Genomic DNA, 26,983 nt, shown 5'->3' with positions numbered 1-26,983 from the left:
TTGCAAGTGAGTAAGGGTGTCTTTGCTCGATAACAAGTTGTTCCCTTCTAAAAAAAAATGTGAAGAAACTATAGATATACATTTCTGTCTTTACCAGTAATTCAGCTTGGGGTACTTCGCCCTCTTATCCATCTGTCAGCGACATTGACCTAACATTACCCTGGCTAAAGATCAAGTTAATGCTAATTAATTAATCTCAGGACAATGTGTAGAATATAGTTATACAACATTTTTCAAGTGTTGGCTGTTATAGTATATGTGTATCAATAATTTCCTATAATTATCAAACATGGCTACGCCCTAAGTGACATCACTTACAATGCATTTCTCCCAATTTCAGCAGTGCTCAGATAAACTGCCACCTCATGCATTGTTTCAGCCCTGGTGAAGACTACTGACACTCGTACACCAACGTCTGTCACGCTGCTCTGAGTAGGCACATTTTTAATGCAATTACACAAACCACAAACCCCAAACAGCAGGGAAACAAAAAGGGCAGAACAGTTGTGGAACACAGTGATTGTTCGCTCTGATAAAAGGTTAAACAGCAGCAATGAAGCAACAATAAAATTAAGAGTCTCGTTCTTCCCAAGTGATTCAGTTCCTCCACATATACACAGTCATGTGAACTGCAATTCAAATCAATGAAAGCATAAATCCACACTCACATTAAAAGCAGACACCTTCCATATTTGGCTGCAGAGGCCTGGAGGATCCAACTGCTTCCGAGTGGTTATATTTAGTCTTTTTTTTTTTTTTTTAATGACTCCAGGTGTATGAAATTGAAAAGGTAGACAGGTCGCAACAAGTGAGAACATAGATGGAACAATCACACCAGAACACTTCTTTTCTGTAACAACTCCTCGGCTACGTCGGCTTCTTTGTCCGCGGAGTTTCATTTTAACACGTTCTCCTTTTATACTTTGGCTATTCTCATTGTGAATGTAAAGACACATATATGTCGCACAAAGCGGCTGCTTTACAAATATGCCACAAATCAGTGCCAAAGGAAGGACTCTGTGGAAAAACAGCTGTGACAGAATCAAAGTGTGATACAATCAGGTTGATAAAAAGCTTATTTTCTCACCATTTCTTTCTGTGCCACACTATATACCTTCATATAAACGCAATCCCATATCACAACAAGAAATACACATATCCAATTATTTCTCCCCCTCCATCTCATAACAGATACCACTATATTCTTATCAAGCACATGTGTCTACATTCCTTTCATACAACCTGTCCTTTGCAGCGCACGGCAGCTCATGTGAACTCTTCTGTACAGGCTTCAGCCAGGAGGGACGTTACCCTGAAACATGCATGGAGCCATCTTTTACACTTATTTGCTGTTGTTGTTTTATTGATCCTGAGAAGGTGAATTCAAATAGTAAATAATTATCATACAGAAAATCTATTTCATTTGAAACACTGAAGAAAACAAAACAAAAACAAAAACTACTGCAACATCTGTACAATTGCACGCGTAAAGAACATGTAGGCCTTAGAAATGAAAGCTTCTTTGAACTTTGATTAAAAACAATCTAATCACATTGGCAAAAGACAAGTTTTCCTCCGACACAATGTCTCCGCTGTTTTTGATTGGCAGCAAAAACTAATGTGACTTGCAGTCCCTGCTATCGTGCTGATGATGGCAGCATGTCAGAGAGGAAGAGCAGGAAAGAGAAAAGTTTGCACAAATGGAGGAGAGAGGAAAGCAACTCTGACAAAGCTGCTTCTCTCTCTACCACTCTGATACAAAAAAAGCATTCAAAAGAAAAATGAAAAGATTAAGACCACATAACAGAGATCAGTAAATTTCTCTCCTTGTCCCTCCTTGGAAAAATTATTTATTTCCTATAAAAGCTATGTGAACCACTGCTAAGCTGGCTCTCAGAGCAGAGTTGCGTGAGTCTGTTAGGTCCCCAAAAAACTTTGGGCTTTGTCCATTAAAATTGTTTCAGTTGCAAGTTCTTTGCATTTTGCAATATGTGATAAAAGTAACTCTTTGGAGTGAAGTGCTCCTATATTGTAGGCACTAAGAAGAACCAAGGCAAAGAGCAGACCAGCGTCTCAGCGTCTCATCTGTCCCATTTGATAGTTCTCTCTGTGCTGACGGTTGGACCGTTGGCCTTGTGACTGCTGGTTCGCCTGCTGCTGTCTTCTCCTTTTCAGTGTACCTACGAGACATTGACATTTCCGTTAGTCTCAAAAACAGGACTATGAATTCTACACACTGATGATACTCCTTTTGTACACTCTTAGAAGCGAGCCCACAACAGAAGACAACGCCATTACATGTAAAAAATGATTATAACTCAGTTCTTTCGATCCATTGATCTTTGTTTTCTCCATCCCATAAAGCTGCAATCAAGTCTTTCTGTTAACAGTGAAATGTCATTGTACTGTAAGCATACGTTTAGAATGCACTGTATGAATAAATGAAACAATGAGGCAATAAATGAATGAATAAATTATGAAATAAATATTTGCAAATGTATTACATGCAAATATAATATACAAATGTACGCTACTTGCATTGAAGTCCATTTACTAAAAGCGATTGTCGTTTGTCCCCGTCTTATTTTGATCTCAAATTGAAATGGCTGACGTAGCAAAAACATGAATTTCACTCTCCTGTAAAGAGCCTTTTGGAGAACACTGTTCTATGTACTGTACCTGGCAGTGGCTTTGGTGGGGGAAGTTTGGGGTTGCTGCTGGGTGTGTGAACGCTGCAGATCTTGATGAAGCCAGCCATTAGCATAATCAGAGCGATGCCCATCAACAGCACTGCCCACCAGTGAGCCTGAACAACACAGAGCAAGAGAGAATATATATATATTTTTTTTAAAGGCGGAAATCACTGCAGAAAGAGTATCTTTAAGTGTTTGCGTCATTCTGCGGACAGATGTTTATTGTCAGCTTCACTGCAAATATTCCTCTAATGGGACACTCACCACTATCCACTCTGCAATGTTCTCATAGAGTTCTGCATTGAAGATGGCTTTCTTCAGCCTTGCCAGCGGCCCGTCGGCGTCCACCAGACGACACCTCTTGAACACATCACAGTAGCCCTTAAAGTCGTTGCAGGGTGAGCCGGGCTGCAGCGTGGTGATCTTCTTGTTGAAGAATGTAACCCATTTCTCTGAGCCTGTGCTGCTACAGGTGCTGGGATTCACTGAGGGCAGAGGAATAAGAAGCAACCTCTGAAACACTGACAGGAACCTCTTATTTTGAAGAAGTGCAAAACACAAAACTAACAGCCACTGAACTGTATCAGATAATTCAAGTTTAAAATTCCTACAGGTGATCCATGAACAGTCTCGCAGTATGCCACTCACTTTTTTCCATGCAGCACACATGGCACAGCTCAGCTGCCTCATCTGGGCCTTCCTGGCTGGCGCAGGTGCAAACCTCCAGATGGTGCTTCTCACAAATGGAACCGGAGCACACCTATCCCAAACAAGCAGGAAACAAGAGGAAAAGCTTTTGATGTTTTCTTTCACTTAAAATATAAACTCATGACATGAAACAGCTAAAGGGCAATAAATATCAGCATACCCCATTGAGGCAAACTTGTGTTTCTGAATGGCAAGAGGTGAAGTTTTCCTTTGGCTTTGAGGAAGGACACATGGCAGTAGCTCCATTGCAGTAGCCTTCGTTGGCACATTCGGACTCAAATCTGCAACTGTCTGTAGCACCTTTGAAAGTGCACAGTGGTGTACAACATGGGCCTTGGCTGGGACTGTGCAAAAAGAATCGCAAGAGTGTATTCAAAAGTCAGTCAAATGTCAAAGTTGTTTTGTGCTCAATAGCTCTTTCACAAATTACTGAATGTATTCTGACCTGCAGGTTTTGCCAGGTTTAAGTTTGCACTTTTTCCCATCCTCTTCATTGGCATTAAAGCAGCAGGGGTCTTTACACTGATCGCTGTAGCCACAGTCACACTCCTCTCCAGGTTCCACAAGTCCATTACCACAGATAGGCTGGCCAGACTCTGCACACACAGACACAACAGACTGAAAACAATCTCTCTCTCAGGCAAATAAAGGGGAACAGATATGTTTATACGAGGTAACTTACCGACAAAACACTCGTCTCTCTTCTTTGTCAGAACAGCACTGATATTGCGGATGCTGCAGATGGAGAACTTGTTATTGTTGAGCTTGTCCCCTGATGTAGCTCTGGCATACATAATGTAGTTTCCCCGCTCCTTTTTGTCCTGCAACTTAGACTCTCCAGGGGTACATTCGATGCCAGAGTCGTGCTGTAAAATAGTAGGCGAGTAGAGGTGAGAGGTTTGAGAGAAGGTTCAACATAAAACACTGCAAGGTTTAGCAAGAGAACGTAGATTACTAGCAAAGGGTTGGTTTTAAATCATAGTACTTACAGGGGAGCCAAAGTTGTGCCCGACCTCATGAGCGAAGGTGATGTGTGACACCTTGGGAGGGACATGGGAAGCATAGTTCTGCACAGTGATGATTCCAGTGTTCAGAGACTTCCTCTTCCCATCAGAGTACAGTTTGCTCTTTTCACAGATGCCCCCAGAGCTTCCTGTGGCACGAGTATGAAAAATAAGAATGCATTGTTATTATTTACATACTGGACACATCTTCCCAGTTGTTTTGGTATTTTAACAGTAGGAAGTTTCACTGTTGCAGATAAAAGTAAAATAAACAGGAAATAACTGCTTCAACAAAAAGCATGTGAACTGAAGGGATCAATTGAACAAACATTGTTCTCTCTCTCTCTCTCTCTCTCTCTCTCTCTCTCTCTCTCTCAAAAAAAAAAAAAAAAAAAAAAAAAAAAATATTTCATCCTTGTTGTCTCATACTACACAGGAGTGCCCAGGAGAGAGCAGGACTGACTCTGGTGGTCTGGTGTAGAGCAACTCTGCATGTTGAAATGCAGGATGATGCAGAAATCTGTTAGATGTGAGGATTCAGGAAATGTCTGGTTTTCCTTCGCCCTATAGTAAACCTGAATATACGGAGTCCTTTTCACCTCAACCACTAAGCCAACTGATTAAATGATCTTCATTGGTTGCAGAAATGCAAGATAACATCGAGTAGCATTAACGAACTGAAAAACAGAGCATCAATACGGTTTCATATTTTCTGATACCATGCATGTGTCACCCAGCATTTGTTTTCACATACTTTTTGGGGTTTAAAAGTGCTGCAAGAACCCGGCTCATTTCCATTCATCAATATTCATGAGTTGCTTTGCATTGACTATCTATGGTTGAGTGTGAGTGTTTAGAGAGGGGGGGGGGCTATAAGGCTGATCTACATGTGCACATTTCCAGGTGACCTTGTGGTGTATAATAGGGGGACGTTGCCTGCAGGTGGTCAATCAAACGGTTTTATGAACCCGATATATTTTTTTCACATATGGATCCTACACACTGTCTAATAAATGAGGCTTCTGGTCCCTAAAGTTTGTTGCTTTTCTGTACTTTGAATTATCTAAAATAAAAGTGCCAAAACCTAAATCAACTTAAAAAGCACAGCGAAACACTGAAAACCACTTACAAATCACTCAATAAGCCTGCCTGCAGTGCTGCTGCTTTTCTCGTAATCCAGTCGTTAAGAGGCAGCTTCTAGCTGCACAGAGACATGAGACCAGAGCGCTTCAAGCAATAAACAAACTGTCCATTATGTGTAAGTGTACATAACTGCACATTTCATGACTCGTATACATTTTTCAGTTTGTATACCGCATGTATGTATAACCCCTCCACTGAAACCACTTGCGTCAACAAACGGTCAGATCAAAAAAGACACACATTAGTTGTGCTTCACCAGTGTGCCTGAAAGTCATTTGTTCCCTCTGTTCAAACATTGACCACACAGCTCACTACCACCCAGCTCCTCTCCACCTCTTCCACACAATCAATACGGGCAAATTAGCAAAGCTGTAAGCCAAAAGAATCGATTGCGTGTGTGTTGCTGTATTCTTCATGTCGAGATTGTATCTAAGCTTATTCAAAGGCATAGGAAGAAGGGCCTGCCATGACTATCTGTCATAAATGTTGATAGAAGATTTCTGGGGGATGAACACTGCATGAATCCTTACAGAGAAGCAGAGATGAATGCCTGCTGGCATTCACTACGACATAAAACTAAAGGGTTGCCCCTGTGTGTAGCTTCTGATGGTATCGTATAATATGTGAGAATAGGTTCAGTTAAATGTTCCCACTCAGATTACACATTGTAAACTTCAGAATAGTTCGTAACGCCTTACAGCACAATTTCCTAAATACTCAGTTATCAAAAATTAAGCAGGTGATTATCGACTCAAATATAAATGACTTCTAGTGTGTAAAGTATTAGGTGTTTCTTTGTTGCTGGACGGACAAACTGACAATGACTTTGCAGTTATACACATTGCTCAGGAAGTCAATTTTGTAAAGGGAAAATGTTATATTTGTTTTTTGACTCACTTTGAAGTGAGGCTGTGTTTGTGTGTCCATGCAGGCGGAGGGGCAGTGAGATGGTGATGTGATAAATGAGATAGTGAGGATTATCAGGGTCTGCTGGGGTTAATGGAGACACAGTCCTATTTGAGATTTGTTCAATTTTTCAGGGAACATCAAAGCCCTGATAAGAGAGACCAGACTATGTAACCAGCAGTCCAGACTCTGCTTCTTCTGCTCAGCGCAGCAAGTCTGCCACTCACGCTGAGATCTGGGGTCTCAAACTAAACTCATCTCAAGTTAAAAATAAACTGATCAGACTAATCAAAAATGTGTAGTATCCTGCATGACTGGTATCTGGTCATTGTAGAAAAGACAGTACTGTTAAACTCCAGAAAAACGTCCCTGCGTTGCAAAGCAGCCAACCAGTTTACATGCTTCTAAGTAACACAGGAAGTCAGGCAGGCTCTGTGTGTGTTTGTGTTTGGTGCCAACCTGAGGGAGCCCCAACCCAAGCCAAGCCAAGAACCCCATCATCAAAGTCCCTGTCAGTGAAGACGTAGGCCAGGCAGTAGTCATCATGGTTCTGCTCAGAGTTCAGCTCCAAAAACTTCTCCACTCCGATGTTGGCAAAGCGGAAAGGATTGGTCCGGTCCTTTTCATCGTCCGTGCTATTTATCTGAAAGAAAGAGAGTTCAACAGTTACAGGGGAAAAAGAGAAAGGAAAGACACCTCTACTCTACTAGAGGGAACTCAAGTCTGTCCCACAATGTTCACTGCCAAGCAGACAGATCAACAGACTTGTCCACTCAAAATATTGACAGGTTGATCTCTTTCAGGTCAGTTGTTATATAACCTGATCCTGCAGCACAGCCCACATGTTCAGACTTAAAATGGATGCCGACATGCACCAATATAGGTTCCAGACACTTTGACACATTGAGAATCAACTCACCCTGATCCTCTTAACCATGAAGCTGATGTTTCGTATGCCCATGAAGTCTGTGGCCTGGTAAATGGAGTCGATGGCCTTCACATGGCTGGAGATCTGTAGAGAGTGTCATTGTTTATTAGCATTAAAGCCAGTACAACACTAACATTATGGCTATTTTCTGTCATTTCCATTCCAATGCGGACAACCGGCTTTTCCACATTCTGCTACATTAAAGGGGAACTCCACCGATTTGACATGTCACAGTTTGTTTACAGGTCTCGGGCAGTTCTACTGCGTGAAAATAGTGGTATTAAAACTTCGTTAAATGACGAGTTTCCATTTTGGAGACACAAATTTGAAAAAGAAAACCTGTTAAGGTGATGTTAGACAAAAATGAAGTCACCAGATGAAGTGGATAAAGACTACATTAACTGCTACTAGAATGACAGACCTGATTCTCCAAACGAACTGTCAGAGATGTGGGTGCATTGTGGGTAATGTAGGTTTTGTCAAGGAAGAAGAAGTCTTGGAATAATAACCACAATATATGTAGTTTTTCTGTATAAATGTTGACCTTTTTTTTAAATGTTTATAAGTCTAACAATGGTAAAGGAGTTCATCCATCTATTTTCTGCTGCTTATCCAGAGTCGAGTTACGATGCCAGCAGGCTCAGCAGGTTCAGCAGGTTAGTCAAGACATCCATATTCCCAGGTGCGTTTTAGTGTGATGGTTCAGCATGTGGGGGCTGCGCCTTTACTCTCGGGCCCCGGTTGAGCACAAATTAAAAAAAAAATGACTGAGCTGCTGCTCTGGAAGCCCACCACCTGTGGGATAAAGGCTTTGAGGTCGGGTGTAGCAGCCAAAAGGCGAAGACGGAGGTGAGTCGACCGCTGGCATCAAAGATGGTACAACAGTGCAATGCTAATCAGCACATGAGCACACTAAGCTCAGGAGTAAAGCATTCTTTTGCAGCCTCAAGTGATATTTACATGCTGATGTATGTCTACATACCTGGGCAATGACAGCCTCTCTCGTGCCATAGTATCTGAAGAAGAGGTGGTCAGTCTGGATGAAGAGCTGGCAGGTGTTTTTCTCTTTCCCTGTTGCCCTCTTCCTTCTCAGAATGATGGGACCACGAGAGCTGTCCTCTTCCAACATACTGTTCACGCCCTGTACAAACGAGGACGGTTAACGCATTTCCCAGTAAAACAATCAGTTCTGTTCTCATCTTTTTCTTTCATCACATTTCCCTCCTATTTTGCAAGGCTATCGCTTTCAGACAAAAACTCCTGGAGAAAAGAGTTTACATGTAAAATGGTTGAACATAACCGATAATCAGGTGTTAGATCAAAAACATGTACACCAATGCTAAAAAGTAAACATACTGTTTGTGTGAGGTAGGTTGGAAATGAGAAAGGATCCATTAATCTCCTGAGCCTTGCCCATCTGTGTGTTTAATTATGAGTGCAAAGGAGGGGTGGAGTTTTGATTTGATGCTGGCACTTACTTCGACTGGCTCCTTTACTGCGGACGCCTGTTTCTTCCTCATCCTCTCAAACACAGAGTGGTCAGCGCAGCCGCCCTCTGAGCCATACTTATGAGGATAATCTGGCAGATAAGGGGGAGATAAGGGAATGATTGTGAAGAGCTTATACTGCATCCCAGATCTATTTAGAATTATATGTGGTGGACTGGAGGAGGTGAATTAAGTGCGAGTTTGGTGCCAGAGTAGCTGCATTAAATAAAAAGCTTGAGCGACCGGGTTTATCACTCTCTACAAATCAGTTATCGCTCTCTCGCCTTTATATCTTTCTTTCAACTCATCGTCTCAGAAGAGACAGGAAGTACCCATGATCTGCCGCCACTAACTGAAAAAAATTGCTTCTCTGTATGTCTCAGGTTTTTTCCAATTTATCAAGAAATTCAGGTCAAGAAATGTCAAACAATGCTATGTTACAGCGAATTAGGGAATTCTCACATTAATTACAATCAAATTCATAACAATGTACATGTCAACAATAATATATGAATCGGCGTCTCGCTACAGTATGATCATTTGGCAACAGCAGCTATCTTTAGGGGATCACAGAAACAAGATTTACAATCCCCACCATAGATAGCTCAAACACAGTCCACCACTGGCCGCACCCACATGAAATAATGTTTGATTTCCCTAACGTCCCTGAAAAGCAGTTACAGACAACAGCGGTATGAATAAACAGACCAGATAAACAGAATGACTGCTGATTGAATTTGAACTATGACATACTGCTGGTAAAAAGGGCCTTATGATTACGCGTGTACTTTTTTAGCCAAGCAGCTGGTACAACCCCAACTATAAAATTGTGCTATAATGCTACCAGCAAGAGTTTCTGCTAATAGTGAAAATAATCAAAAGGAAGGCAAGTGTGCTGGTGTTTTCTATTAACTTAAAGCAAGTGATATACAAAATGTGTTTTGGGAAATATAATCAGATTTTTCGGACGAAATATTTGTATTTGTTAGGCCTGCAAATCAATGTGTTCTGAAATTGCTGGTTTAACCAAAGTGCTTTAAGCTAGAGGGTCGCTTGCTTGCGAGCAGCTTGCATTTGTAAAACTCATGATCCCACTAATAGCGGTGCAGGACATCAGCCTGGCTGTGTCACAACCATCATTGGTCATTCAGCAAAGAGAACAGTGCTGTGCTGCTTACTAAACTGCCTGAACACACACTGAAACGACACATTCAACCTCTGACAATGTGTTTTTGAATTTTTTCTGAGAAAGACGCCTTTGTCCCCACAGTGAATGCTGTCTCATTCAACTGCTAATCAAAAGGCCTTTGCATTTTAGGCAGAAGTATAAAAAAAAAAAAAAAAAAAAAAAAACTTGCCAAAAGTCAGAAGCAAGGACTCCTGTGTCTTGTTAAACATCATCCCTTCAACTTTTTCCACTGATACCATCATCAAATACGAGAAGAGTTCCACAACAACATTTCAAAGTTGGTCTGAGGCATTACTCATTACAGGCAAATGTGAGTTGAATTTTGAAATGGAGTTTTATTCTGAGAACTATGTTTTATCTGTAAAGATTTAAAACTATCATAAGAAAAAAAAATAGTTAGAGTGAATTTCAACCATCTTAAAGAATGTGTATAAAATAAGCAAAGATTTTGAATTGATTATAGCCTAAATATTATGGTACATTTGAGAAAACATCCACGCAAGTCTGCACGCCCACCACACTCCACTCTTACTCAGCAATGATTCGCAAAGAAGTCTAATAGACATGAAAATAAAGCATTCAGATCTGACTCTAGTTGTAACAGGTAAGGATGAAGGCCAAATCTCTGACAAAATAACATATGTTCGAAAGAAAAATACACAAATCTAGATGTTCTGTTTCCTATGGGTAATAAGAAGTCCTATATATTCTGTAAAGGTTTAATTTTTCTTCACTGTCCCAGCCCTCCAACCAGCCTCTTCTCCCTCATTACTGACAGATGGACATGCTCCTGCTGTGAGCACATGACTTAAACACCTCATCAACCCCTACTGGAACATTAAATTAGGTGCTTTCCTCTAAATCGAATCTGCTGGCTGGTTTCAGATGCATATGCTTAAATAAGAACATCTCCGTGTGTTTGTGTGTTCAAGAGAACAAACCAACAGGAGGGAGTGCAGTGAATGTCAGCCAGCCTTAAGCCAGGGCAGGGCTCCTATCAGACTCCCTGCCTGTCTGCTAAATGCACCTTCTTAGGCTGGAATCATGAGCGTCAAGTTACTGAATTGTGTTTTGACTCATGCAGTGTTTGCTTCACTGTGTTTTCCCCACAAACACAGCTTGCCTGAACTCTACCAGCTACTTCCAGACATGTTCAGAGTTGTCTATTGTTCAGGAAAAGTTTGAGAAACTTGCAGTCTCCTGAGACTGAATCTCTGAATCAGTTGTAGTCTGACCATAAAAATAGCTCAGTCATGCCCATGCTGTATCAGGCTCTAGTCCTGCTTCCAGTATAAATAGTGACCACCGAGCCAAATCCTGTTGTTGCCAGTCTGTCAAACATAACCTTTTCTCTTGAACTAATTTACCATCAGCCTCACATTACAATTTTGTTGCTGGTGTCAAATTCAAAATAAGTATATATTTTTTTATAAAACAATACAATTTCTCAGTTTCAACATTTGATGTTGTCTTTAGTCTATCTGCAATAAAATACAGATTTTTGCAAATCATTGCATTCTGTTTTTATTTACCTTTTACACAGCGTCCCAACTTTGGAACGGGGTTGTACATTTCTACAAAGACAGATTTCAAAAGGTGCCAGTAAAACCACTTTACTGTGACTTCTAGTCCAAAAGCTAAATGTATGATTATACTGAGCCTAAGAAATCAACCCTTTTCCCCTTGTATTGATGTAAATGTCTTGCCTTTTCATTAAAAGTATACTTACTGATGTCATCCTCATGATAGATAACCGAGTGGAAGGGAACATCCTTGTCCTGCAGGTACCTCTCTGAGGGTTCAACATAGTACGTTCCTTGGTGGGTTTTAATGAAACCCTCAAAGCGCCCATCGACCACAGAGCCGTGGGTCAGTGTGTCCTTTTCTCCTGAAACACAGCAGAGGAGGAGGTTGAGCAGAGGCAGGCAAAACATGACATAGTGTTGGTCTGAAAAGAAAGATCAGAATTTTAACAGAAGTAATATTGTTGCACAATGAATAGATGATACAAAACCTCTGGTCTGAATATTCAAGAAGGTACCTGTTAGATAGGCCCACATTTTGAGTTATAGTGGTATAATATAATAACTCATAAGCACTTCATGTCTCTCATAAAGACTGTCTTGATAGGTTTTACCTTAAGCTACTTGAAGGATACTTCAAAGTATTCTTTCTATCAACTTAGACAGTGTTCTCAATGAGAAAAATATAATCGGTCCCACCGGGATCTCATGTAGATTTATTTGCTGCGATAAATGCTTAAATAAAATATATATAAATGCGAAATAAAAAATGCTTTATTTTGGTTTTCCCAACGTTTGCAAAGCAACTTGTGGAGTTGAGATTTTCTTGCAGCAAAATTGCAAGAATTAAAATGAGTTCTCATCTCTTTATTCTCTAAATTTAAAAAACTTTTAAAGCTTCAAGTTACAAAATATAATCCTGCGTGATAGTAGTCATGTAACTTTACAAAACAGTCTGTGACTGTAACATCGAAGCCACATCTTCTGTAAAAAATATATGCTTCTTAAATAATATTAATTCCACTTATTAATTTCCAGAAGAAAAATGAAGGGCAATTTCTTATAACTAAAAGAGTGTGTAAAACTCAGATATTTTTATCACAGGGAAGTGCAACGATTGAAGGCCTAATGCCCATGAGAAGACCACATTTGCAATGAACCCAGTTACTTCCTGTTAGGCAGTTTTTTCCCCTGATCAACCAGCATGTGGTTTTATTACTTTTAAGAGGAAAGGCTGAAGAGCAACGTTGACTGTGAATTGAGTTGTTTTTTGTTTGATAAAGTGAGTTTTGTTTGAAAAGGCAATTTTTGCTTTAATGCCTTCAGCAGAACTTCTCTTACGGACCTTTAATGCAGAGAAATTGCACGAATTTTGCAAAACTGTAAGCTTCCGCAAATATCGTGGAGTTAGATTTTTCATTTGTATAATTAGTGATCGTGAAATTGCGAATTCCAGGAGGTACTGATATACTGATATACATTGCTTTGCTCCCCTTCTCTTTGTTTTAAACACACTGATCTTAGCAGAACAAACAGCCTTGTTATTGGCCATGTTCATTTGAACTCTGACGGAGACGGGCCACAGGAAGATATCCAGGAAGGGAAAGGAATGAGAACGGAAGGAAGAACAGCTAAAAGCAATTCCTGTGTGATTTGGGTTGTGCGCTGTGGAATCTTGTTCAAAAACATTTGATTTCGCTCTCCGACAAACTGCCATGTGTGAGATGTTCGTCAAGAGATGACTTGGAGTTGAAAAAAAGAGAGGTGACAATGCAGACTTTTCAGCTGGACTCACCAAAAATTTCCCCACTGTAAATATGTGATGTATCAATGGGTAACTCCTCCCCTGATACATCAACAGTGAGATCTGGAGAAAATACAGTTGTATCCCTCTTCAGCCGCAAGTTAAAATACCTAAAAAGAAGAACAGGAGATAATGTGCTGTTAGATAAATCATTAAACACCAAGTGCAAAGTTTTACTTTGAAGCATTTACACGTGGGCAACGTGAATCCCAGTCCTGCTGACAGTTTCAAACTCAAACCCTCCAACCTGGCACTCCTGAAGTCCTGCTCCCACCACAGACTGTTAGTGTAAATAGCACACACACACTGGAAAGCTGAGACAGGTCACAGAGAACTTAGCAGAGAAAGCAGCATCATTTACGAATCTGTACGGAGCTTCACCCTTCAGCTGTGCAGGTTGTTGCTCAGTACTGCCGTGGTCAGTCAGATAGAAGAAGAATTACGTCACAAGGAAAACTACACGAACATTGCTCCACTGTCATTGTGCAATTTTTCAGAATTCTTGTTGATGAAATTATGTCAAAGACAAAAGGGCAAGCACCACGAGTTGCACATGAGCCACAAGCTTCCCTGGAACCCGAGGCAATGTAGTGCGGGAGTAGTTCAGAGGAATGTTGCCACTCACCAGAAATCTCTGAAGGAATCACATGGTTAGGTTTCGAGGTGTGACGCTTCCTTGTGATAACTCATTACTACCTCATGCTAGACCCTTTATGGATTGTACCATTTTAGTTTTGTAATGTTACATTACATCAACGCTGTCTGCAAGAAGGGGATAAGTAGACTCTTTTTCTTGAGGAAACGTCGATCCTTCAATGTGTGCAGCAAGATGTTGGAGATGTTCTACTAGTCTGTTGTGGCCAGTGCATTGTACTTCGCTGTGGTCTGCTGGGGGAGCAGCATTGGAGCCGGTGACACCAACAGACTTAACAAACTGGTTAAGAAGGCCGGCTCCATCATCGGCTACAATCTGGATAGTCTGGAAAAGGTGGTGGAGAGGAGGACGCTGAACAAACTATTATCCATATTGGATAATCCTGACCACCCTCTCAACCACCTGCTGCAGGGACAGCGGAGCACTTTCTCCAAAAGATTCCTCCAGCTCCGCCGTCACAAGGACAGATACAGGAGATCATTCCTGCCGACCGCAATTAGACTGTACAATAACTCACCTCTGGCAAAATCCATCACATAACAATAACACTGTTGTCTGTGTTTCTTGGTTGTTTGTATATAATATATATAGATATATACTGTACTGTATATACTGTGCATTTTATATTTTATATTTTTACTGCTATTTTATTGCTTTTCTATTATTCTATTATTATCTTATTGCTTCTGTATGCTGCTGTAGCGGAAAAAAAATTCCCCTCGGGGATTAATAAAGTAACTACCTAACCTAACCCAGCACAATCTGAAAAAAGGAAAAAAAGAAAAGCTGGCACTCTCTAAGGCTTGGCACTTTATGACAGTTTACAGGTAATCAGATTTTTCCCTACTTATCTTGTAAGTAGGCTACAGTTTGCTCCTTTTTTTAAATCACATCTTTTTGTAGGCAGGTGGTAACCTCATTTAATCAAACTCTGCAGTGTCAGTGCATATTTTTCATCCCCAGAGTTTGTAATTGAGATTACAGCCTCCAAGCCAAAGTTTTACAAATGAAGGTGAGTTTAGGAGGAAAAATAGTAACGCTGTATAAACAGAATTACGACTGTGAATGCGTACGTGAAATCATTAATGGATTAAAACAAAAAGAAACACAAGAGGCACAGGAAACAGATGATTGTGGTGAGTCTCGCATGGTTAGGAGAGTGTTTGGGAAAATATTCGGAGGCAAATAATGTTTTATGGGTCAAACACAGAGCAGGATTTCCCCGTCCAGCATGACTCTCTGACCTGTACCAGCATTCACGCTTTCCTGTCATTTCACCAACAAAATGTTCCATTTATATGTTTACTGACTCCAAAGACACAGATGATTATTATCATTATTATTATGACTATTTTGTTCCATCAAATGACTACGCATTGGTTTACTTTGATTTATATTCAGTTTGTTAATGATTAGGTATCGAGTGTTCACAAAAACTCTGTTTTTTATGTATTTAGTGCGCGATCTGTTTTTCAAAATATAAATAAAAGGATCAAGTGGATTTGCAGCCTCACACAAAGTGATCTCATCGAATAATTTTCTGTCCAAGGACCACTTCAATGGAAGCCAAGAGAAAGGTAACAGAGAAAGAAAAGGGACTTTCAACAAACAGGAGGAAGAAGACTAAATAGAACTGCTGAACAAAGGCTGCAGTATTACCTGCTGTTTGAGGTCAGCGTTGTGAGGTCAGCAACTGGCAATAGATAGAATATAAATTCCTCTTCCTATTATGCATCCTGGCACAGCCTTTACAGTTCCTGGCCTCTCGCCACCTTATTAATGGCCCCTGCAACAATCAATATGACCTCATACCTTCATCTTTACCCCATCAAAAGCTTCATCAACCCATAATACCACCACGCCACTGTGGTCACGGCCACAGATGAATCCTTAAGATTATTTAGTTAGAAATGTTCTACTATTGGGGATCTGTAGAGCATTCAAAATGTTAAGAGATGTAATACTGTCCATGAGGACAGTTTCAATTAAATAGTTTTGATAGAGAAGCATCTCTCAGAAAATGCAGTTTATGAAACAATACCCAACTAAAGGCACCAAACCTCCATACCTGGAGACCATAATTCAAACCTAAACTCCAGCCCTGTTTTAAGAGGCAATTCCTCAACAAGAGGCCAATAAGAATGGACACCTACAATGTGAATACAGGAACAAAAGTTGAAAATCCATCCTGTCTGACCGTTTCAAAGCTTTTGAACAAAACAACAATAAAGACCCTGACACACAATTTGGGGTTTCACAGACTTCTCCATCATTAATCAATGTTTTCAAAAGCCTTGTTTTCCACTTGATTAAACAGAAAGATTTCACTGTTTAGGGTTTACGCTATACTTTTATACCCAGTGGAAGTTATTACCCGCTAAATGCAAACTCTATTTTTCAATGCATCACTTTCCAGACAGAAAACGTGCGGACGAATAAACATGGCATACAACCGACAGGAAGAGAGGACGCTGTGGATCAAGTCAGTGCTGTTCATCTCACAGAAGCAGCTGACTGATAAATTATTCAGACATATCCAAAATGCTGAACATACTGACTCCAGCATCTGACAATCATATACTTTGCTCAGTAACAGGTCAGCCTAAAGAAGAATAATGCCCTCAAGCCACATCCAGAGATGGTGGCCCTACAATATCTACATGATGTATATCTTAAACATGTTTTATTTCAAATATCAAGCAGTTGACCATCTATGAAAACCACAGTATGTCGACATTACTTCTATTACCACAGAATATCTTGTGTTTATATTTTTTGCCTGCTAACTACACCTGTGCTTAGCCTGCGGCACTAAACACACAAGTTCTGTGTGTGAGATCCAGTCATTTCTGATCTTACAGTACAAGTATGATAACAAATAAAGAACAAATTATTGGTGCGCACACACGTGTATGTATGTTTGCTCCCAATAGTAACTCAATTTCAAAATGCGTGAGGGTCCTGTTATGTGAGCCTGGACTTTCCTTATGTTTGCCAAATATTTTCCAATCCTGATATAATGCAAAGGAGAAGAACACATCTCACAAATGAGTCTTGTTTTTGCAAAGTTACACACCTAACTGAAATGAGAATTGTGTCACCTGCACCAGCGTTGTATTAGCAAATGATTGGGTACATTTTTGGCACCTCTCTTTGTAAAGAAGCCCTCCACTGAGACCCTGAGCACTGCCTTGTTCTGTCACCTGATCCAACCACAAATACTCATGTGAGTGGGCATACACAAGAAAGCTTTTCTCTTGTTACAACAAACCTCTATAGTGCAGCTCTGCCTTGGGTTCTTGGGTTCTTACAGAAGGGAGAGTGTTTGTCTTTGTTTGCACGCGCGCGCACACACGCACACACACGCGCGTGCACACACACACACACACACATATATAAAACTTAATGAATTCAGTGAGGTGAGGATATAAAGAATAAGATAACCTCTAACTCTAACCGCCTTGCCTCACCCTCACGGTGGCCGTGAATCTCGCCGCTCTCTGGAGTGTTTGTGTGTTTGGTTTGTCTGTTCTGGGCTACTGTAGAAACATGGTGGAAGAGGACCCACTCCTATGTAAATATTACAGGCTCATCCTTGGGTTATGAAAACACAGTGATTGTTAGTTCCAGGTGATTACACACTAATGAAAACATAATCATGAATATCATGTCACATTTCAGCTAATAGATATCATAAAATATTACAAATTGAATCTTTAACTATTCACAAATCTCTCGTTGCGTACTCATTGCACGTTCAGTGAACTGAACTTAATTACACTATATTAAAAACTGGCCTGCTCCTCTCGGAAAAGGAGCATTATCCATGCAGTACTAACACTTTTTCTCCTGCTACTTATTGATCCCACGGGAGTTTGTTTACAGCAGGTGTGCTGTACTCCTTTTTAGACACTACATTAGGCTCAGACATTGAAAATGATTAGTTCACCAATACAAGCCTTAAGGTTGGGCGATATATCAATTCAATTCCAAGTGTTGTTTGAGCAAAATGTGAAAAACATGTAAATTACAAAACAGATATGTTCTAAAACAACCCCAACACTCGCAGTGAGGATCTTTGGAGATACCCACAAGTTTAAGCTTTGCTTATACACACTAGAACAATAGCAGCAGGAACTGAGGACAAAAAAAAGATCCAAGTCTAATTACTTCACTAATACGGTAATAGTTCCTTTTTTTTTAAGTCTGATGCCGAAAAGACAACCGTGCTGTGTAAAGTTTGTAAAATCACAGTTCAAACTAAAAGTGGCAGCACGACCAACCTGTTTCAGCACACGAGACAAAAGCACACAGTGGTGTGTGTCTCTTCACGATGAGAAGCCAGCCTACATCCCAGTTCTACAACCACAGTTAAAGAGCAGCTAACATTAGCTGCCTGCCTTTCCACAGTCATTCTGTATAACAAGACAGGGCGACAGTGGAAGGACATCGTCATTGGCATTTTATATCGGCAAAGACATGGTAACCATTAACAGTTAGACAGCTCTGTTTTACCGGGATACTGAAAACCCTAATGGGGTTTTATTTATAATGTTTGCTACATGTAAAAGGATAATAATCGTGAATCTAAATTCGATATGGAATCTTTTTTGTCCATGTCATCCAGCTCAATGAGGCTGTTTCTCCAACGACAGGTAGGAGCACAAAAGCAAAGGAAAGGGATCTGTTTGACAATCCACAAGTGAAGAGAAAAGGAAACAGTGCGGCTGAGGTAAACTATTCTTACACATTTCAATGTGGCAAAAAAAAGGAAAAAGAGCAAAAAGGAAAAACAGATAGGAATGAGAGTGAGGCAGAGAGGGACCAAAAAAGGGACATTTCCCATTAGTAAGAATAGCCCTTTCCCATTAGTAAGAATAGCCCAAGTGCTGCATTGGGATTATAAAACAGTATATTAGGATATATATATATATGTATATATAACTATAGCAACAATATTTGTGTGCAAATTGAAGGCAGCAGAAAACAAAATTCTATTGTATACGAGTGAAGACAACTATAGTCATGAAGACCATCACTGCATTCCTTCTTGATGTTGAAATATGCTGCACAAATACGCTTTGCATTACTTTAAACACCTTAGAACAGGGGTGTCAAACTCATTTTAGTTAAGGGGCCACATACTGCCCACTTTGATCTCAAGTGGGCCAGACCAGTAAAATCATAGCATAATAACGCATACATAACGACAATATTTCTCTTTGTTTAAATCATTGGTGAAGGTTTTTGGATGATAAACCCTGTTTTAAGGTCTTTCTACAATAAACTAGAAACATAAAGACCAAAAACTCAGAAAAACTCAGGAAAAACTTGCTTTGTGACGCGTTTGACGTCAAACGCATCACAAAGCGAGCAGCGAGCGCGGCTGCCTGTGGCACCGAGCGCTTCTTCCTCCGGAGCAGACGTCGCATGTACGCTGTTTTTGAAGCAATTTCTGGATCGATTAAAAAAACAAAAAACAAAACGTTTGTACTCATAAACCTCCATATTCTCATAGAAATGCAATTTATGTCTTTCTGTAATTTTCACACTTAGCAAAGTCATCCGGCGGGCCGAGCTGGACCCCCTGGCGGGCCGGATCCGGCCCGCGGGCCGTATGTTTGACACCCCTGCCTTAGAAGAAGAACTGATCAATTAGCAATCAGCTAATTGCTGGAGCTCAACAATAATATTACTGTTGCTTGTTTTTAATGTTAAAACCTTGCAGATTTGAACTAACAGCATTTCAGGTAATTTAATTTTCCTGCTCCAGCACTGCAAACAGTTTACTTTATTCACACACTCGGTTGCAGCCTCGTCTCCTTTATATACAAAGTGAAAAGAAATCAGCAGACACTAACCTGAAAACATTTAAACAGTGTTACTGCCTGAAATAACCTGTTTCCAAAAACAGGGTTGGAAGTAGTGTACTCAGACAACTAAAATGTATTCTCAGCACAATGACATTTACTATACTTTTCTAACTAACTACAGGTCTGGTTTAAAAAGGAAAACAGCATAACCAAGTCATAAATGATATGAAATGCCACAACTGAAGTCATTAGGGAACAGAGTAATCCTTTCCAAATCCATTTCACAAGCAAATACATTGCTTGCTGATTATTAATGCAAACAGTTATATAATCTTTTGGAGACGATATGGTAAGTAACTGAGCGCAGTGAAGCAGAGCACAGCACAGCACAGCACAGCACAGCACAGCACAGCACAGCACAGCCCATAGGTGAAATGAGTGGATAAATTGGATAAATTTGGAGCCGGTGACACCAACAAACTCAACAAGCTGGTTAAGAAGGCCGGCTCCATCATCGGCTACAAACTAGATAGTCTGGAAAAGGTGGTGGAGAGGAGGACGCTGATCAAACTATTGTCCATCTTGGATAATCCTGTCCACCCTCTCAACCACCTGCTGCAGGGACAGCGGAGCACTTTCTCTAAAAGGTTCCTCCAGCTCCGCTGTCACAAGGACAGATACAGGAGATCATTCCTGCCCACTGCCATAAGACTTTACAATAACTCACCTCTGGCAAAATCCATCACAGTACAATAACACTGTTGACTGTGTTTCTTGGTTTCTTGCTTGTATATTATATGTATATTATATGTATATTATATATATAGATATATACTGTACCGTATGTATATATATATATATATATGTTGACTGTGTTTATTGGTTTGTTGTATATAATATATATAGATATTTAATGTACTGTATATATACTGTATGTACTGTGCATTTTATATTTTATATTTATATTTTTATTTTATTGCTTTTCTATTATATTATTCTATTCTATTATTATTTTATTCTATTGTTTCTATTATTGCTCCTGTATGTATGCTGTTGTGGCGAAAAAATTTCCCCTCGGGGATTAATAAAGTATATACCTACCTACCTACCTACCTAAATGGCATCAACCCAAAGGCATCACATACAATTAATGAAAAGAAATTGGAAGTATTTTATATTATTCAACATATTCTTGAGTAAAAATGAATATTTTCTGATGTTTATTCTTACGTCTATATATGAGAGCAGCCTAATTTGGGGCCGCACTTTCTTTGTTTTGGCCAACCACAGCATTTGACAAGCTTGTACTTATTCTCGTTATTCTTAAATGCGGTAAAGCCTTAACCATAATGGCTATGAACAGTACATTTTGTGTAGCTAAAAAGTACATAATATGAGTTTTACAGCAATGTAAAGCATAGTACTGTTAAGCTTCCCTATTAAATTGCATTGGCCTACGTCTTAGCAATGAAAAATTATGGTTTTCTCTCTCTCGTGCTGATGCTCATGTGCTGCTAGCTTGTCCTGCATCACTGACTTTGGGCTGCTAGTCAAGATGAGAGATCGATTCAGTGGCACACTGACAAGACAAAATTTAGAAAAAAAATGGCAAGACGACTGTTTTTGACATTAATTTCTCCTAAGTAATCAAATTACTACTAAGCAGGTAAAAGGGTAGTGTTTCAATCATTCTGAAATTTTATTTTAGATTTAGAACCTTAATTTTCTGTAAAATATATAACATTTTAATAAAATTTATTTTCACATAACATAAACATTTATTTTTGACCCAAGGCCTTTCATTTAGATTCCTTTTTTGGCCTTTCATAGGAAAGAATTTGAGCATCTGCGGTCTACATTATGAGTTATTGTTCACTGCAAGAGTGCATGGAGCCGGACACAAATTTATAGAGCAGAGTAAGAAGACAGAGAGAGGGAGTGAATAAGTGAGGATGAGTGTGTGTGTGTGTGTGTGTGTGTGTGTGTGTGTGTGTGTGTGTGTGTGTGTGTGTGTGTGTGTGTGTGTGTGTGTGTGTGTGTGTGTGTGTGTGTGTGTGTGTGTGTGTGTGTGTGTGTGTGTGTGTACTTAAACTGACCTTCCGTGAGCGTGGAAGTCCAGGTGAACCATCCTGTCCTGAGGAGAGAGCGCCCTCTTGGCTCTCTGGTGATTGTTGTGCAGGGCTTCTGTGTCATATGATAAACCTTCATAATGGCGAATATATTTGCTCAAAGGGTTCCCAAACTGACCTGAAAGAGAGTTCAATGGATCATTAATACTTGCCAACAACTATTTGTAACTATGGGCCTTTTTCACAAATATTTTCAAGTCTCATAAGAACTATTACTATTTTTGTAGTCCTTAACTATTATTATTAATAATAACAATAATAATTATGGCTTCATTCTATTCAAGTGTTCGTGTAAGTCATGACAGGACCCTGAAACTGAATCAGCCAATTATAATTCAACCATATTACATTTGTTTTATAGTTTACCTGTGCTTTTCCTACGTCTGAATGTCTTAATGGAAAAAGGCCTACAAAGCCCTGCTGGGAAAACAGTGATGAATCTCTACAATAGTGACCGGCTATAGTACAAGCCGTCACTCACTCGACATGCTTAACAGGCTTATTCAGCTTATTGCCAGGACCCCACAGAGGTAATCCAGCCAGCTTTCATACCAACCTTTTTTTTTTTGTTCTTTTCACAAAGACAAAGAAAGTGCTCAGTTTGAAGCACAAGTGAGGAACACATGATGCACATCAGGTGACTGAGTTTCTGTTTCAGTAGTACTGGATATCATTGTGTGAGCTGAGCGACTCAGTTGGTTGCAGCCTGTTTAAATGCGGTTGTACATTCCAAGGGACATTGAACGCTACCAACCAAACGTCAGTCTGAAGTGTTTGGGTCGTAAAAGGAAAGACTAAGACTAAAAAAAAGTTCTCACTGAATGTGAAAATAAATTCTAAGGGAAGTGCTCCATTTAAAGAGTGGGGACTGGCGCTGAGCTCTACCATGTATCATATACCATGTATCATGTATCATGTACCATGTACCATGTATCATGTATCATGTGCCATGTATCATGTATCATCCATGATAAGCTCCACCTTGCCTGTACTTTTACACTGTACTGCTTTGTTCATTGCTGTGGGACTTCCATTTGGTGGGAGTCACAACTCCCCAAACAGGGAGAGGCTGTACCAAGCTAGCAGCAACTTGTCCATGAACGCACTTGGAGAATATTCCAACAATCAGCTTCTTTAGCCCTTCTTCATCCTAAAATAATGACAGCAAACCAGATTGAGACCAACAACCAGCCTGAAGAACAACAAGATGGCTATGGGATTTAGGGTAAGCGTGAGGCTGTAATGAATCAGGGAAAATGTTGATTTTGGACAAAACCAAACACTGGTGGCTCAGATTGCCCAGATCAGCCTTCTCAGGAGGATGTTACGACTCTATTAATGTGTAGTTGTGACAGCACAAAGCTGATTTGTCAACAGAAAGTCATTTGAATAGTAACTTGGCATGCAGCCTGATATCTCTAGGAAGCGTTTTTTCACATTAACTCAGAAAGAATTAACATATGTTCAAAAAATTAGGAAACTACGGTGTAATTTCTTGTTTTCAAATAGAGTACAGTTACATGCACACAATTTTTTATTAAATGACACATCTGAAAAATGTATCACTGCACATTAAATTCATAAGTTTGCTCTCATTTATTTCCATTAAATTAATTGCAATTGTAATATATCAATTCAAAACTCATCAAAAGGGATTGAAGAAACAATATACTAAATAATTGTACTTCTTTAAAAAAATATTATTTTTGACAATTCTTTCAAACAAGATTACAAATTTAGTTTTTGTGTCGATAAATTAATGACTAATTCTTTTCCATTGTTTTCTGGCAAGTCATCCCTCTTTCTTAGACATTCTTTGTTATTATGGTACTAAAACGAGAACAAATGTAATCATGACCTGACAGAATCATCCTACTGTATTTGGAGCTAAATTGATTACCTCATTGGGATAGATGACATTTCTGGGAAGACAGCAACAAATGCTGAAGAAAACTGGCAGCCAGATTTACTGTAAAGACGACATCATCATAACTGCAGTGCCATCTGTTTCAGCCCCGGTGGAGTGACGGAAAGGAAACCGCTGACAGAAACGGAGGAGGTGGTAACAGCATGCATCAAAACTGATCTGAGCCTTGCATTACCATGCATGCTGGGTGGTGGCACGAACAGCCTGGAAACCCAACACACTGAGCACCCCACAGCTCAGGGCAACTTAAATGCCTCTCCTTAACATTGTGTACTACACAATGCTGGAAAAATAACAGAAAGAGTGCTGCCTGAAACCTACAAGCATCAGGGCTGACAAATATGGTCAATAACAAAACTCCATGCTACATTACTCAAGACAATTCTCTGCAGCAAGCCAACCCTGTGAGCTGGCCAAGTAACAGCAGCTGTGCCAAAAGTAAGATAACGTACTTTATCTGAATCACCGGCTCCATCAGAAATGCCTGGGCATGATAGCAGAGAAAAAACTGCATTGTGTGTCATGTCATCATCACTGAAACACACCAGGAAATGAATCCAAAACCAGCCATAAAATAACTTTTTTTTTTTTTTTTTAGCTTTATGATGAGTTTAAACAAAAGTTATAGCTGCTACAACAGTATTTCCTGTAGAACCAAGTCAACATCCAAGACTTAACTCAGACATCTTGTGACTTTTTTATGAAAAAGTGATAAGGAAATTTGCCTGTGAAGTGTTTGATGGAGGTGATGAAGTGAAGCTTGTCTAATAACCTATTGCCTAAGCTGCTTGTTCACGGCCTATGAAACAAGCAGGTGCTCTGTAGACATATACATGGTACAAAATTAATACAGGAACAAAAATAGTAGTTGGTTTTCCTGTCCTATCTTTTGTTGACTTGTGCTGTTCGGTTTCTGAATCTGAAAATCATCCTTTGAAAAATCTGAAAAACATCAGTGTTCTCAAAAGTTAGAAGAAAATAAGGAAATACATTTAGTTACTGGTATTTTAGCATATTCATATTGTTTACTTGGATTGCCAATATCTATTTCTCCACAGTTTAAACAAGGAGCTTCAGCTGTCACTCATGGCTGTGTTTTCATGTTTCGAAATATATGTAAAGCACATTGGTGGTGTAATTGAATAAAATCGGGAACTAAAGTAAAAAAAAAAAAAAAAAAAAAAAAAAAAGAAGATTAAATTACTTCATTTGTATTTCTTTTCTTCTACTACAAATTAGGACTCATTGACGCTTGAAACTATGATTAAATTCATATCTATTAAAGTTTTTTCTCCACTGCAGAACAGTCCTAGTTCACATTATGATACTGTTACAAAACATATTGAGAGTTTAAGTAAGGTGGTTGAGCAGTAACAAGCACCCAGTCATACCCCATCTTTCAGTACGACTAACGCAATACACCCCAAGTTGTTACTCATCCCAGCTGTGAACAGGAAAACTGCATTAAGCCATAAGGCACAAGATCACGGTGGATCTTTTTCGCCGATTGTAAACAACAGCGGACCACAAAAACCTTCTGCTGGGGGTCAATAGAGGTCAGCGGTGGGAGAAAGGACATATATTTAGCTTTTGTTTCTAACAGATGTTGGAGCTGTCAAACGGAGCGCAGCATATCATATAACCACTGAAGTAACCTGCTTTAAATGCATTATCCCGCGGGCTAAACTTCAGCGTTGAACTAGTTTGAAATGATCCAAACACTCGTAAACACTCCTGCTACTTCCGACTCTCTCGGCTGAACAATCGCCATTCAGATTTATGTTTGTGGACGTAAAAACCTTCTAACGTTAAGTTTCCCACTCAGGAACTGTCAAAACCACAAGCTGGGTTTTTTTGTTTTTTTTTTTTTTTTTTCTACCGAAGAGTATTTAAACATTTATCACCCAGACGTAATTAATTAAACTGATACAAAGCCAAAGCAGGCTGGCCAACCTGGCCCGGGTCCGCACTGGCACGAATAAACACCGCTACGATCACTACGGTGAACATTAACGTTAGCCAGCTAGCTAGCAAGTTACAGCCAGTAGTACAACTGCCTGATCCGATTAGCGCCGCTGGTGAACACTGAACACTTTCCTTTCCCTCGGAAGTCAATGGCAAACTTACCTGTGATATCCTGTAGGCAGCAGACCATCAGAAGTAGTCTAACAAATATCATATCGAAATCCCCTGTAATCCCAGTGAACGAGCTAAGCGACCCAGCGACACCGCTGACTGCTGCTTCTTCTTCTTTCGTTTTCTTTCACTTAAAGCTGTAGTCGCTCTTCGTCGTCAGCAGGCTCCCATCACAAACACCGGGCGGCTCAGCCTGTCTCCAGCAGCGCGACAGACAGACAGACAGACAGACAGACAGACACATACACCGACAGACAGGCCCTCCTCCCTTCCGGCGTATTTCTGCAAAGGCAACCCGGACACACCCATCCCTCCCCCGGGGGAGTCACAGGTCGATGAACTTCTACAAAAACAACTACAAATCGCCTCTAAAAGCACCAATCAACTTCACACGAGAGCATTAAGTAGATGTGGTGAGCATGTGTCCGGTCCCAGGCTGAAAACACGCACTGTGTGCAGGCACTGTTTTCATTTATCAGGTTGTTCATCTCCGCGAATGAGGACTTCCGGCTTTACAACTGGAATATTTTTTCATAATAGAGCAGCTATAAAGGGGTCATCTCCACTTTATTTTAGTCTATATTCTTTCCAGTGTTACTTTAATGTTTTTGTATTACTTATTTTTGATAGGCTAAATGTTCTTATGGTTTTCATGAATGAGTTACGACAGTTTTAGAAAGGTTTGAAATTTGTAAAACCAAACCAGCCTTGTATGTTTACAAAAATATGTACGTATTAATTTCTTTCTTTAATTAGACCTCTGACCCTTTTATTTATTTATCTTGTATTGTTGTTCTTTTTGATTTTTCTGCCAGATTCCTATTTGATATAATAAGATTTTTTTTTTTTTAAATACACATATTATTTAATAGCTCTCTTATTATCATGTGTACAAGCTGGGTCCCCATGTAAGAGACATGCAGTGCATCCGGAAAGTA

At 39.9% G+C, this 26,983-nt stretch overlaps 1 protein-coding gene across 1 annotated transcript; it reads right to left on the bottom strand.

Annotated features, from left to right (window-relative positions):
- Positions 1 to 414: 414 nt before the first annotated feature.
- Positions 415 to 26,983, bottom strand: adam10a (ADAM metallopeptidase domain 10a). Its single transcript, XM_069693519.1, has 16 exons — positions 26,037 to 26,983; positions 21,950 to 22,100; positions 13,377 to 13,495; positions 11,788 to 11,946; positions 8,861 to 8,961; positions 8,365 to 8,523; positions 7,374 to 7,466; positions 6,914 to 7,097; positions 4,391 to 4,554; positions 4,084 to 4,267; positions 3,847 to 3,997; positions 3,562 to 3,745; positions 3,342 to 3,453; positions 2,958 to 3,178; positions 2,680 to 2,806; positions 415 to 2,180 (listed from the first exon to the last, which is right to left on the bottom strand). Exons 1-16 carry the CDS (start codon positions 26,086 to 26,088, stop codon positions 2,074 to 2,076), a joined length of 2,268 nt encoding a protein of 755 aa, XP_069549620.1. The 5' UTR covers positions 26,089 to 26,983; the 3' UTR covers positions 415 to 2,073.

Source organism: Brachyistius frenatus, unplaced genomic scaffold (genome assembly GCF_029030835.1).
Source record: "Brachyistius frenatus isolate BFR_SWC_R1_liver_20210118 unplaced genomic scaffold, ASM2903083v1 Contig_15, whole genome shotgun sequence".
NCBI lineage: Eukaryota > Metazoa > Chordata > Actinopteri > Embiotocidae > Brachyistius > Brachyistius frenatus.
Note: the sequence above shows the minus strand (reverse complement) of the source record. Positions and strands in the feature narration are given on the sequence as shown.